This window comes from Aythya marila, assembly GCF_965140915.1.
Source record: "Aythya marila genome assembly, chromosome: 9".
NCBI lineage: Eukaryota > Metazoa > Chordata > Aves > Anseriformes > Anatidae > Aythya > Aythya marila.
In genome coordinates this window covers 16,830,888-16,845,849 of record NC_139050.1, presented here as the reverse complement: position 1 = coordinate 16,845,849, position 14,962 = coordinate 16,830,888, and the positions used below count along the sequence as shown (strand labels likewise).

General features: G+C 47.9%; 1 protein-coding gene across 1 annotated transcript; it reads right to left on the bottom strand.

The window, feature by feature from the left end:
• Window positions 1–1,213: 1,213 nt before the first annotated feature.
• COPS7B (COP9 signalosome subunit 7B) lies at window positions 1,214–12,611 on the bottom strand. The gene is made up of 7 exons (XM_082767671.1): window positions 12,538–12,611; window positions 10,629–10,805; window positions 9,326–9,401; window positions 7,850–7,938; window positions 7,078–7,280; window positions 5,691–5,796; window positions 1,214–4,242 (listed from the first exon to the last, which is right to left on the bottom strand). Exons 2-7 carry the CDS (start codon window positions 10,788–10,790, stop codon window positions 4,084–4,086), a joined length of 795 nt encoding a protein of 264 aa, XP_082623797.1. The 5' UTR covers window positions 10,791–10,805; window positions 12,538–12,611; the 3' UTR covers window positions 1,214–4,083.
• Window positions 12,612–14,962: the final 2,351 nt, after the last annotated feature.

Here is a 14,962-nt window from a genome sequence, read left to right as displayed (position 1 = left end):
CCTTCCTTGTAGTGAATAAACTCAACTTCCTTTTTGGACACACAAACCAATGCATTTTCCCATCACAGGATGGGCAGAATGCTAAAAAATAACAACCACCACCCACTAGGTTCAGCATCATTTTCCATGCTTCCAGGAACAGAAAGCTTTTCAGCAAAACCCACTTTTGCAGGGCTGCTGGGAGAAGTCACCTCTTGCTACAGCTCTCTTTTATGGCCACCAAAGCTTCCCTTTCTCCAGCTTCACTCTGGAACCCTACAAGTCCCACCCCTGCACCCCATCCGTGGAGGGGGACCTCTCAAGCAGGTAGAGGCTCTGTGGCACTCGGCTGCTGGTCTGAAAACTGAGCCTCAATTTTCCTATGGCCTTAGCAGGGCAGCCTCGCAAGCAGCTCCGTGAGCATCTGTGGGATTTCAGAAGCCTGCACAGGACTGATTGCGGGAGGGGTCTCAACTGAAAACACATCAGGGTCTGTCAGCATTACCAATTTAACCTCCTGTTCTCAACAGAAAACTAAGCTAGCATTCAGCTCATTTAAGGAGGTGAGAGGAAAGTAAAAGAGCTATAGATTTCCACCCAAAATTATTTTTTTTTTTTTTTGTAAAAAGATTGATACCAGCCCTGCTTTCTCACGTTCCAGAATTGCCTGATGTTAGTTGGTATCAACTGAGTCACAGCAGGAGTGCCAGGGACATTTGTTAGCATGAGGCACAGCTTTAGGGCTAGGGCAGTCTACCAGCACTGCAATCAGCTGAGATCCTCTCTTCCATTTTCCAGCTCAGTGCCCAACTCCATATTAAACAAGCACTGGTACAAGCGGAGCTGCAGAACGCGGAGCTAGACAATAAAGCCCTGAAGAGCGGAGGGAAGGCAGCTCAGCTCCATCTACTCACCCCTCTCGGAGCGGAGGAGGCAAACGGGAGTTCAATAGCTCCAACTCGGTCCTGCTGCAGGCTTGGAGGAAGCTGGAGCAGCCCGCTGCTGCCATAAAACCAAGGAAGCTCTCCCCACATCAGGGAGCAGCGTCCAGCAGCGCTCAGACAAGCCGTGCCAGCTGCCTCCAACACATGCAACGCACTGGAGTCTGCACCAACCCCACCTCTGCTTCCATCTCCCTGTGTCCCCAGATCACAGTTAAGCTTTGCAGACATCCCCCCCAGCTCAGCATCCCCCCAGCCCCTCATTCAGCCAACTCTGCCCCCAGTTTCTGCCCTCTCTGCAGTCCCAGGGAGCCGACACCACCTTTATCTCGCCCTTCTCAAACGGCACAGCACCTCCTGCATCCTTCCCCGCTAACAACTATGCCTTCTGCTTCATTCCTGGAATAGCTTCCCTTTCCTTCAAGCCAGATTCATTAACCAGCTGCTGCAGAGCTGTTTGCCTCCCCCAGGTACTCTGTGCATGTCATTTGTTAATGACTCATCTCAGGCTGGGCTCGTTGCAGACACCCCCCTCCTTTTGCGGCACCGAGCGTGTGGCTGGCACGCCAGGAAAGCCAAACACACAAACAGCTCCACTCCCTCCAGTGCCCCATCCCCTCTCAGCCCTCTGTCACCACCAGGCACGGGACAGCTCTTTATTCCAAGGGCCATTTCCTCCCTTGCTTATTTGCTGCACCGTGCACCGACGTGTGAATAGGACCCTCGCCCCCACGCAGGCTTTGAGAACAGCAGAAATGTCAGGATGAACTCAGAAGTTCCAACACCCTAAAGAAGCTTCCACGAACTAATGTGGCTCCTGGAACTGGCAGGGAGCAAACACCAAGGATGCCAAATTCACGTCTATTTCCCCAGGAGCTACGCTGATTTCCAAAGGCATTTGCACTCCTCTTGCCTCTTTGCGGGACTGATAGCAGAAACGCGAGGGAAACAAAACAGCCGAGGTTCACAGAGCCTCCCCTCAGACCTTGCGAGGAACTGGATGACCAGCACACGGCAGTCACCCACGCAGGAAGCCAGAAACAGACTCAGTCCCTCTTCATCACCCATACCTGTCAGACGTGGGGACACAACGTCCACCTACACCTCCTGAAGCCGTCAGAGAAGCACTGGGAGAAGCCAGCACAGCTCCACCACAAGAGCTCCCTTGAGGTATAAGGGAGGGCTTCGTGCTCTGGGCTTATTCACTTGACAATTCGTAGCCTTCCCTGGGGACTCTTTTGGCTTAGAGTTTCCAGGGGAAAGAGCTGGTAAGGAATCAGAAACTGAGGGACTTGACCCAGAGGCAGCTGGACGGGAGGCATTTTGAGCCACCTCTCAGGACTGAAAGCTGGTGTGCCTGCACTGCAGGAGAGAAAAGGGAGAGGAATTTACTTTCACAAGTGTCCATCACGTCCTGTAGCCGAGGACTGAGAACACACAGATGGCAGAGAGCTTTGGAGCAGTAAGAGGAAGGCACATGCATTGCACGAGTGCAGGTGACAGCTTGCTGCGGGACTGGAGCACTGTCACAGCCCTCTGCTTGAACCACTCCCCTTCCTGCTCATGGAAAGCCCTTCTCTTTCCAACACGGACTGAAGTAAAACACAGGAGCCAAACTACAGAGCTACAAGAGAAAGGAATCAGTTAGCCAAAGACAGGACAAAACTTCAAACCTCCCACTACCAGGCAGCAAAGGTGTTTTGGTTCAGGAGACTGGGCTCAGCTACCGGCTTCGCCACAGATCCTTCCACACGGATGTGGACAGAGACAGAACGGGAACAGAAATCCTCCCAGATGCGTCGGGGAGATTGGTCAGACCTTCTGATAACGTAACATCAAGAATCACGTCGACAGCCACGTGAACAAGCACTGCTGGACTACAAGCCTGAAGCAGCCTCGAAGCCAAGACTCCGAACTCTGACATTAAATCAGCATTTTTAATTTTTTTTTTTTTCTAAAATGTGCTTTTTTTTTGCGACTTGCTGTTTCAGTGCCAACCCCATCCTCCCCCTTTTAAAAAAAAAAAAAACCCACGCCTTGCCGGATCAGGTGCAAATCACCTGAAATTAGTCTGTAACAAATAAAATACACAAAACAAAGGCTGAAATGCTTTAGAATCACAACAATGTACAAATAAAAAAAAAAAAAAAGGGAGGAAAATACAACCTGAAAGTGTTCAAAATTCAGAAAGACTAGTCAAGTCCATTGCTTCAGCAAGGGGATGCTGCTGCGACCCCTGCCAGTGGGTCCTGGGCCACCAGCCTGCCACAATGCTGCACGGGGCTCTTCTCCGCGCAGCCCGCTGTCACTAGCATCCGAGGAAGAGCAAACGCTGTGCCCTTTGAAGGGATCAACGGGGGAACAACTCACAGGGAGCTCTGGGAGGTCACATCACATTCAGAAGGAACGGTTTCTGGCATGCCCCTAACCGTCTGCAAGAAGGAAGGCTCGGAAGAGCAGCCTGCTTCCTCCTTGCTGTCTTGATGCCTCGGAGATGCAGACCAGCGCGTTAAAATCTGCGAGAGATCAAAGGGCTTAGTAAGGGCAGTAAACAGAGAGTTAAGTAAACAGCCCAGCGCTGGGTCGCATCTTCACAGAGCGAGGTAGTGTGAATTTCACCCCAGTTTAACAGAGACAGGGGTAGCGGAAAAGGCTGAAGACTCCCACGTAAAGCAGCGCCTGGCCTAGAAACCTTTCTGCGCTCCCTCTGGGAATGAAAAGATCTGTGTTGATGGCTTCCTCGCTCCCAGCCTGGCTTTGGTAGCCACACTTCAACCCTGGGATTCAGAATCTCGCCACAGAAGTTCTCCCAAGATCTGATTTAGTACAGCAGCCTCCTAAAGGTTAAGCAGCAACGAGACTGGCTGGGAGGGAGCAAAACTGTCCACAGATTTTTTTTTTTATTTTTACTGCCCCTTTTGGCTAGTCCCTTTCTTTCTAAGTCCCTCTTTAAAGGACCAGAACAGGGACACCCTCAAAAATGAATAGGGGCTGCACAGCGTAACTGAGCCAGGTGCTGCTCACTGGGAGCTGTATTCAAACAGGGCTTTTATTTGCCAGCCTGGAAGGGACTGGCCCAGAACCCACTGAAAAAAGGAGACGCAGGCCCTTTTTTGCTCCTCCTGCTGTCATTCCTAGATGAATGACATTTAGATGGTATGTTCTAGTGACGGCTGGAGACCAGCCCTTTGACTTTGGACATCTTCTTTGTGGGCTGCCTTTGTTCTGTGTGTGGAGGGCACTCTCGCTCTACCAGCTGCTGTTCCATCTCCTGTGCCGACGACGAGGCTGTAGCTTTTAATGTTTTCTTTATGTTTGTGACCTGGCCAAGAAGAGACAGTGAATCAGCACCTGCTTCTTCCTCCCCTCACAGTAGCAACTCTGTTCATAAACATGCTGAGAAACCCCTGGAGGTTACAAAAACCAAACACAAAGCCCTCTCCTACCACAAACACGCTCTGCATTTGAGTTTATAACGGCTAGCATTTTGCCCTCACTTAGAGCCAGCATTGCTAATAAACCGTACGGGACCCAGATGGGAAACAACTAGAGCTTTCTTACTACTTTGAAGAGACAACAATAAAATATTGTACCTCCTTCCTGGTTGACTGAAAGAAGCTACTACTGCCTCAGTGCAGAAAGTAGGCACCTTACCATTATGCTGGCCAGAACTAGCAGGGATAAAAGAGGCTGAGAGATAAACTTACACTCTGGACAGCGCTGAGAAGTGAAAAGGGAAAACGCCACTTGGCCTAGCAGGCTGTCTGAGCCACAGATACTTGCTAGAACTGGGAATAGATCTTTGTCTGTGGGAGGTAGGAGTAATGCTTCTGCTACTCTGGCTGAAAATGAGAGATACAGCAACAGGCACTGTATTCTGTCTCATGAAACCCTGTAGGGCTCACCAGAAATACAATCAGCAAACATTAAAAGGAAAACAACCACAAAAAATAGGCCGAAACAAGTTTGGGAGTCAGGTGTGCCAACTCCAGGCCAAAGGCATCTGGCAAACCAAATGCACTATGGATGCCAGTCAAGCTGCCAAGCATAAACTGCTTCAGAAAGCAAACGTAAACCTACAGGGATGCAGCACTCTGCAAGAAATAAACTCTCAGCAAGCGTCTCAGGAGGACCATTTTCACCTTTACAGCTATATTAGCCAAGATTTGTTCTCAGTAGTAAATACACATCAGCAGGGGCTAAAATCACATGCCCGTGCTGCCATCTACCGACACAGAAGCGAATTCAACCTACAGCAGGAGCACTCCCAGCCCGCGCTGCTGTAGCAATCCTGGCTGCCCAAGTTGTCACCAAAATACCCCAAAGGAAGATGCTGAGGGCACATTTTTGCAAAAGCAATGGGACTCTATATATACATATATAAAACTACACTCTCATATTTAGAAGAAAAGTGAAGATTTTCCTTCCTTACACAAAAGGAACAGAGTTGTATCAAAGCTTTGTGTTACGAGCACTCTTTCCCTAACAAATCAATCGAGGAACTAGAGCTACTGCACCCACTTGGCCCATTTTTATAGAGAAAAGTTCCAACCTGCTCAGAGTGGGCAAATTTGACATAGGTCTTTGCAGTGTTACTAGCACATGGAAACAGATGTGTATTTTTCCTACCCTAGAACAGCACATCTGATTTGCATGATTGCTAGCCTACTTCAGAGAAGCCATATCCATTAACCAGGTGTTACCAGATTATCCAGTAAACAGAAATGTTTAATGAAAAAGCACAGAGCAGTCTGAAATGACTGTACCCACCTCCATCTCTACCTGCTGCTGAGTTCGGTGATGGTTTTCTTTGTATTGGTTGGCTCTAAGGACTTGCTGCTCAATTCCTAAAAGAACTGCTTCACAACCGTCACACCTGCAAGACACAAACAATATCAGAGAGTATTTATGGGTTCTCACTGGAGCAGCTCAGTGATGCAGCCTGAAAAGTGCAAGTCACCTAAAAGTACAGGAAATCATTAAATTTATATTCCTGATAAGACTGGAGTTCCAAAAAAGCTGGCAAGAGAATTCTTTGCTGTGTCCTCGATGCATTTCACAGCATTCTTTAGCTAGTCCATAAGACTCTTACCTACCCATCAAAAACTCAGTGCAGGTTCACCGTGCCATCAACTTCGTTTTCAATCAGAATTACTGCTTAAAAAGGGGGGTGCAAAACAATACAATTTTAAAATTAAACACAAACGTCAGATTGAGAGAATCCCTCCGACTGTTAAGCATTCAAAAGACACGAGTGCTTCTCCAACAGTGTTCATAACTGGAGAGGACAGAAAGGGAGTTGGCAGCGGGTTCGTTGTTACCTTCCAAACAATGCTGTAAGGCCTTGGTAGCTGCCAGAGTCCTCCCTCTGAGATAGGATTGGGGGGGGGGGTGGATTAGAAAAGAAAAAAAAAACAAACCTGCACCACCACCACCACAGGGCAGCATATTTACACAGCAATTTAATTACTTTTCGTGCACCCATTACCATAACAACTAGGCAGTGACTCCCAGTCAGCCCAGGACCTGCCACAGGTCGCACGGCCTACAGGAGAATTTTGGATTTTGGGTGGGAAGGGAATCTAACAAAAAGATGACAAGCAACTTCGTAGCAAAGATATAAAAAGAGAGTACCACAGTCCAAGTGTGACGGCTGCATGCAGCCTGCATTTGTAGGGACAAAGAGACAACAAACAAAGGCATCTAAAACTTGAAACATGAAGAGACATCCCTCCTAAAAACAGTGATTCCCTACAATTTCCCCATGCAGTTCTCACCACAGTGCAAAAGGCCGAAAAATAATGGACAGTTCTGTTTTCATCATCAAGTATAACAGCAGAAAGGGGACTTCAGCTTGGCACAAGTGCTTGAAAAGGCCTTGAGTCCTCACTAGGGTTCTGCCACGTAAAAGCCACAATAAGACCAGAATCTCAAGATACAGCGTAGCGTGGCTTGATGCATAACACAAATTGAAATCTAGATGGGATCTTGGAGGAAGAGACTGTTGGGCAAATTTTCCAAGTGCCCACTTATAACATAAGACACGCAATTAACGGAACATGGTGAAATTGAGCCAGCACCTGAAAATTCAAGGAATGAAAAAAAAAAAACAAGACAAAGTATACACAAGGAAGAAGCAAGGTAGAGATAGCCTCACCATTCCTGGAGTGTTTTGACAATGTTACTGATGTCCTTCTTCTGAATATCTCTGCCGATGCAAAAATCCACCTCTAACACCTGGTTTCGTTGATCCAGCTTCCCCTGGATAATATCTGTATAAACCGCTTCAATAATCAGGTCTTCCAGCTCCCTCAGATTCCTCATGTCCAGGTCCTTCAGCAACACAGAGTAGGGAATGCACTAAAAACAGCAAGCCCAAGAGTAAGCTCACAGTCCTAACCAGAACAAACAGCTAAGTCTCAAACAGAAATGGGGTTGGCAGAAGGTCAAGGCCCAAATGTTTATATCCTACGCTTCAGCCTGCAAGTACAGCAGAGACTGATTGTAGCAATACAAATAGCTGCTACCAGGCTATGCAATATTCTGACCCAGCTGGGGTAATTCCTGAAGCTTTGGCATAGTGCCTTCTGGAGGAGAAAGATAATGTCGTTGCAGAAGAAATTAAGATCCTTGATTAGCTTTTTCTCCAGAACAAGAAGTCAGTGCTTTTAAGAATGATTCTCCATCTCCAGCAGCAAAAGGAGCCAGACAAAGTTTCCCAGCCCTTACCAACCAGATAATATGTCTGTTCAGACACCCCCATACCTCATCCAGAAGTCCATTAAGTTAACATCCACCATGAGAACACTGCACATTACAAGCCCTTTTCAAATTACATTATTTTTTGCGAGTACTCATGCAGTCCCATACAACTGCGACGCTAAAAATTGATGCCATTTTAAAAAAAAAGTTTGCTCAGCATACTTTACCTTCATTCTGGAAGCCAGGCTTACAATTGTCAAGTGTTTCAGTTTGTTTTTCTGAGTTGCTGTTAATTCGGGCAGGTTATCTTTGTTTGCTGTTAACATTAAAAAGACAAGATTCAGAACTTTCCTTCAAGAACTATAAAACACAGGCTGCAAGACTGCAGGCCAGTTAAACTATGCTGAATCCTGGAAGACAGCTCCAGCTACTGGGGGTGCTGGTAAGCAGAGAGAGCTGCACTGGTGACACATTAGCACAGAAGAGAGAAAGAAAAAGTTTTAAAAAAAAGTTGGCAATCCCATTCTTCTCTGCTTCTTTAGTAATTCTGATTTTGGAATTAGAATGTAATTCACATCTATACGAGCGGTGTCCTGCCAAAACAACTGGTAGATGCTTTCTTTCTACCACCAAGTCATTTTTATTCATTAATGAGCTGACAGAATTAAATGCTTTTTGCTGTTCTGCTTGGAAAACACAGTTGGTTTCCTCTCTCTGGAGAGCTACAGAATTTCCAGTTGGAAATATAAAGTACCAGACTGAGGAAGAGAGAAGAAACTATTAATCCAGATACTTACGTGGCCTCACTGTCACTATGTTATATCCATGTGCCTTATGAATATTTAAAAACAGAAAGGAAACAGCTTTCCAAACCAAAGAAAGTCTTTAAAATACCTGCTTTAATGAAAATTACTGCTTTGGTGAACTCAGGTTTTCCCAGCCACGCCACCTCATTCAGTGCCCTAACTTTTGACTACTTTTCCCCCCTTTCCCTTTCTTCACTTGGCAAAGAAATGAACTATCACGTACTGGGATGCAAGACCCACACACAGCAAACACATCCTCTAATTGGTCACAGAATTCACGAGGCTCCTGTTGCTCCACAGCCACTGGAATTATCAGCCCTTGCATTTACCGATGCCACTTCTCCTTACTGGAACTGGATAGCTCACCCACCACAGTGATAGCCGGCACTATGACAAAATTATTTGTCACAGTCTATAATAGTCTGGATTAGGCTGCTACCCACCAATGAAGTACTAAATTATAGCAGAATTGAAGCAGAAGAGCACAAGAGATGAAGCACATCCCAAAAAATACTAAGATGATTCACACACAGCCTCCTTCTGAAGATGCATAAGAGTCATTATTTCAATTTCTGTTCTGGCAAAGAAATGTTTCATTTTGTTTCAGCAATGCTGTCACAATAAAAGGTTATAAAAACCTATATGGTTTATAGAATAAATAACACAACCTTTTTTTTTTTTTTCCAAAGTATTCTGCAGCTTCCGTAATCAGCATCATCTAAATTTGAAACCAGATGTCTGAAGTCAGAGGTAAGTGGTCTAACCCCCCTAGAAACGATTCTTCCAAGCAAATTCTGTGCTTAAACATTTTCACCCAGCCACGCTACACCAGGTAGTGCAGAAAGCAAAAACATCCCTCTGACAATGCCAAAGGACAAACAGGCAGCAGTCTCTTACCTACGTAGTCTGGGTACGTGCCGTATGCAAACAGGTTCAGCAGCTGGAAATAAGCAGCATTAGTCCCTTCAGCAAGCTGGGTGGGAAGAAAAAAAGAAATCCCATGGAACACAGTAACAGGCAACGTGATACTGGCAGACAACTTCTCCAGAGTACATTTTAAGGCCACGTGTGACAAGTATTCCTGTAACAGCAATTACGCCCAGTTCTTAAAGAGCTGGAACCTTTCTAAGGCCTCATGAGCAGCAACAAATTTCAGCAGTTTCAGAGTCAAGATGATCTGCCCCTTTCTGTGTGACTGAACTTAAATATAGTTTGGACTGCCAAGTGCTTTGTGCAGCATCTGAGGCAGTAAAGAAAAAAGCAGCTCAGTTGTAGCTGATATCTTACAGGGCCAGCTCTTCTCATCATGTGAGAAGCACGCAGGCAGTGGTGTTGGTTGGTTAAGCATCCTTGCTATTAGCAGGAAACCTAAGAAAGTTTATCTGCAGAACCACAAAAAACTTCAAAGTAAGCTAAAATGTTCTAAGCTGAGTGCATTTGAAAGTAATATTAGTGCTCACAAACAAACCACTGGAATAGCTGCAGCACTAATCCATGATTTTTACTGAGTCTTCTGTGTGTATGTTTAGTGTTTTTTTTTTTGTTGTTGTTGTTTTAAATACCATTTGTTACACACAGGTCTGGGGAAAAAAAAAAACAGTTGCAGTTTGATGCTAGATAACCAAAGAGGCATTTTTAGACGTACCTAAGAGCCTGTTCGGAAAGTCACACATGCTGCATGCCACGTTGCCCCACCTGCAGAGATACTCAACCTGGAATCCCCTACTGTAGCAGAGGGGGGTGCTGGCACAGCATTCTCTGTAAAAGCCCTGGAACTTACTTTCCACCTTGGTTTGCAATGGTTTAGATTTGGTTATCACCCAGGTCTGATGCACTAGACATCTGTTCACGAAGATTTTTGGAGAGCTCTGAGGCTATGCTTTCCAGAACAATGAAGGAATAGAAAGGGATTTTGTTGTTGGCTGGATAGGTGCCTTCTTAAGATCGTTACTGGGCTGCTGCCAGATTTTTGCTTTATTAGCGACCGCGTTAAGGTAGTAAAGCTTTATATAGGTATTTTTTTAATATCTAAATATATACAGGCAAAACCAATGTCAATCTCATACCCAAACATCTCAGAACCAAGGTTAAGTTACATCAGGCCTCTCCTGGCACAGAAATTTCACAAGCATGGAAACTTCAGAAGATCCGTCGCACTGGGAGTGCAGAAGGAACATTAGTATAGAAATTCATCTCTTACCTCTTGCACATTTGCTAACTCCAACAGCTCTCCGAAGACATAAACCCCAGGAGCCTCCAGCACTTGGTTTATAAGAGCAGTCAGAGCTGAGCCACTTGTACCTTTGGCTAGTAAAATAAACTGCTCTAGAAGATTGCAGGACGGTTTCTGTTCTCCTGCCATTCTAGGTTTTTCAATCTGTCAATAAAAGAAAACAGCATTAATTTACAATCTCCCCTCCACTATATTCTGTCTGACTGTGAGCAGAAGGCGTGCGCCGCATGGTAACGTTTCAGTGTCAGCTGAGACGGCTTTTCCTTTGGCATTCAGAGGGTAGGCCAGGAACCCTACAGGCTCAAATTCTGATCCATCTGGGAAGCAGAAACAATTCAGACAATATCTGAGGAAAATTTCTGCAGACTGGTCAGTCCCCTCAAGTATCCATTCCTGCTGGTAGGAAAAGAGCTTAGATTTCATGCTCTTTTCAGACCTGTCCCTTCCACTGATGCTGTCAAGTAAAGCCAACTGCAGAAGTTGTGTTATCAGAGACATCGTTATGTTTACTACAGGCCACCTAGGACTTCCTCCTTCCCAAAACTCATTACACAGCTTCAAAACAGCAACTGACTATTCACTTTGAAGAATTCACCTACCTTGTAGGCCTGCATATTTTGCACCTTTTCCTTTGCCATCAGCACAGACAAAGCACAAGTACATAATTCACATTGCTTCCCTCAGCCTAAAAGGAGAAAATAACCGTGGCCTGTAAGTGGCTTACTAGCCTACATTACACAGTTACAGGGTTTTGGGTTAACTGGAAAGCTTCAGTGATAAAAATACCCTTTCTACAAAGGCTCTATTTAAGTCCCTGTAGAGGGAGGTCTTTGTCTTTTACTGTTCCCTCACATTTCTGGCATGCACATTGTCTCCCAGTTCCAACATGTTGCTTCTGAAATATAAAACACTATTTATATAAACAACTGAGACAAACTTATTTCTGTAAACAACTAAGAAAAACTTTGGAAGCATATTATTCTGTCACCAAACAAAGAACTTAGCAGATAAGTTTTTTTTTTTTTCATGCTACATTTATGTAAGATAACTTTCATGCAGAGGTGGAAACCTTTACTCTGGCGAAGAAAACCAGACAGCAGAGAACCTGTGTCTCGTTCAGCCTGGCCCCTGGGACCACATCTGTCCCCAGAGAGGTGCCACTGTCCCACAGGTGCTTGCCTTGCCCTGCTGTGCCTAAGCAAACGAAGGCTTCTGAAAGCAATGCAGCCAGCTTCGCTTATTACTCAGTTCCTGAAAATATAATTTACTCCACTCCATCACACCTCCTGGTACAATCGGTTACAACCTGAAAGGGCAATTTTTTGTGCTTTCCACACAAAAATGTTTAACTCCTCAGTTTAAGGTCTCTTTGGCATTATTTTCATCAAAGACACGTATAGTGACTGAACGGGAGCTCGGTTTCTCACAGAGAACCCTTTTAACACTCAGTTTGAACCCTAACACACCCGGGGGTCCACCAGCACCCCTCACCCCGCTCCCAGACGAGGAAATAGGCACAGAGGGCAGGCAATTCCCCCAAAATCGTGCACGAAGCGGCTGACCAACCCACGGTGTAGGGTCATCGAGGAAAGCCCTACCCGCACCATACAAAGCCCAGCACCAGCTCTCTGCCCCCTTTTAAGCCCCCAGGAGGCCCTCCCGGCTCTCCCCACCGCCCAACCTGACAGGAATCAGGGCAGCACCGTGAGGGGACACCCCCGACGCCTTCTCCCCCCGCCTCAGCGCAGCCCTTCCGAGGCACGGCGGCAGCCGGCCCCCTCCCGGCCCCTCAACCCCGCGTCCCCCGTGTCCCCAGCGCCGGGCTGGGTATCCCCCGGGCCCCGTTTTCGTCCGTCCCTCCGTCTCCCGGCGTTACCTCGCCGCCGCCGGCCTCCCCTCCTGCCTCCCGCCCGCCCTGCGGCCCCCGGCGCCGTGCCCGCCGCGCCTCAGGCCGCCATGATGGCGGCGCCGGTGTCCCCCGCGCCGCTCCTTCCCCCGGCCCGCCCGGCCCCGCACCGAGCGTTCCGCCCCTTCAGGCGGCCTCAGCGCCGGGCCCGGGGCTGAAAAAGCCCCGAGGGGTGGAAAAAAACACCTCACAGCCCTCCACTGGGGTCGGGGAGTCTGTCAGAGACGCCCTACAAGCCCTTGTGGTAGCCCACGAGCTGCGCTCTGTGGCTGGCGGGAGACCCCCGCGGTGAGGGGAGGCAGGCGGCGGCCCCCATGAAGGATTTACCTCACGCGGGGTGATGAAGGGTCCCGAGTGGGATCCTAAAGCACCCTGCCCTCTGCCACCAGATTTGCTTCTCCCTACTTTTACCCCTTGCCATCACATATCTCGCCTCACACTCCCATCCTCGTCTGGGCAAGCAGAGCCTGGCGTGGCCACAATCACAGTGTGCAGTGGGGTACCTCAGTGTCAGCCCCATACCACCTCACACCCCCTCATCCGTGTACCACTGGGCTGTGATTAACGTGCATGGCTCCTACCTGCTCATTTAATGGGGTGGGGTGAGGTTGGTTGCCCTTGTGGCATCCCTAAAAGCACGGAGCGTCAAACCATCCCCACTGCTAGCTCTCCTTGAGCTATGACGCCGCGATCCCTAAAACCAAACACCTCCTCTCGGGCTCCACCGCTTCCTGAAAAGCTGTTTAATTACAAGCGAGCAAAGTTTCTGGCTCTGAGGGCACAGCAGGTGTCGGGGTATGACGTGCTGTGGCATCGTCTCAGGGTTTTTTGCACTCCGGGGTGACCCGTGCACGGGGCTGGCATTTCAAAGCCACGTTTCAGCGTGCTCTTTGTTCTGATGGCACGGCAGCGTGGGGCTGTTTTACACTTACAGGTTCCATTCATTTTTTTTGAATCTGTGCATATGCTACAGCCTTCAGAGCGGATTAAATCTTCCATTTTATGGCATGAACCAGACAATGCCCGAGAAGCTGAAACGGGGCCGTTAGCAGCGATAAACAATCGAGCAGTTGTGCTGGGCAGGACAATGGAGGCTGCCAGCTGAGCCATTGACTGCCCCTCCGGCCAGTCCTCCTGGGGTGCGGATGGAAAAATGCCAAAAAGACAGGGTGAAGGATCACAAGGTGCTAGAAGTGGTGTTAGACTCTCTAGACGAGTCGTCTGTGTGAGTGACAAACCAAAACACAGAGCTCAGCCTGTGCTGTGGGGAGTGGGGGGATCAGGAGGCAGCTGGAGGAGCTGAGATCCTCTCCAGGACACAGACCAGGAGCCAAAAGACTCTGGGGAGGAGGGAGAAGAGCTGGGGTGGGAAGGAGAGGGCTCTGGGGGTTGTTACCCTTCCCAAAATCCGTACACTCATCTGTGCCATGCTGCAAATAAAGCGTGCCTCTGTTTAAAATTCTTTAGCAAAGTACAAAGTGCTTCTGGCTTTCAGTCAGCCAGTCCCTAAAGATCGGACCGTGGACTGGCATGGCCAGGAGCGGGGAGCTTTCACGGAACAAACATCAGAAGCTATTAGGGAAACTGACAGGGCTTAGCCTGCGTCTCAGAGCCATCCACAGCTGGTCCCTGGGGTCCCATCTTCCCGAGAAGGGGTGACAGGCAAGCAGAGAGATGCAAGCGTTGGGATGCTGTTGTGACACTCTGAGCTTCGAAGCAAATTGGATGTAAAAAACTAGGCCCTGCACAGCAAGGGAACTCAGCCAGGGCTATAACAAGCCGTTCAGTAATTTGCTTAAGCTACGCTTAGATCTCATCTGCACAGGGAGGGAGAGTTACCTCTTTAATCACGTCCGAAACAGGCCCTCCACCACGGTTCGTATTACCCCACAGGTACACGGGCACAGTTGCCCTGGGAGAGAAGTGCGTCACCTCATTTGTCTGAAGAGCTGTTCAAGCCGAAATCCAGGGCTGATGCAGACGTGGAATGTGTAATAGCGAGCTATTTCCCATGGATCATTTTTGCAACCTCTTGCTGGAGCCCACAGATAAAAATCAACCAACTACCACTGAGCCCTCCTGCATTAGCCCCTTCTAGGTCATCCAGGAGGATCTTTTCATCAGGCTGTCCTGACATCTCCTGGCTGCTGTGAGCCAGCCTGGCTGGCTGAAGTGGACTTTGGAGGAAAGCATCAGTTAAGCTCAGCTTCTGGGATGGATTTTTTTTTAAATAAAATAAAAATATGAGTATGCCCAGCTGTCTCGTCTCCTTTTAAACTGCTATTGCAACCTCTTGCTCCACCCACGCAGCTTTCCGCATGCAGGGAGATGTTAATCCATTTTATCTTTTAATGTTAGCATTATCTCTTCGCTCACCCTGTCTCTTCCCCTTGTG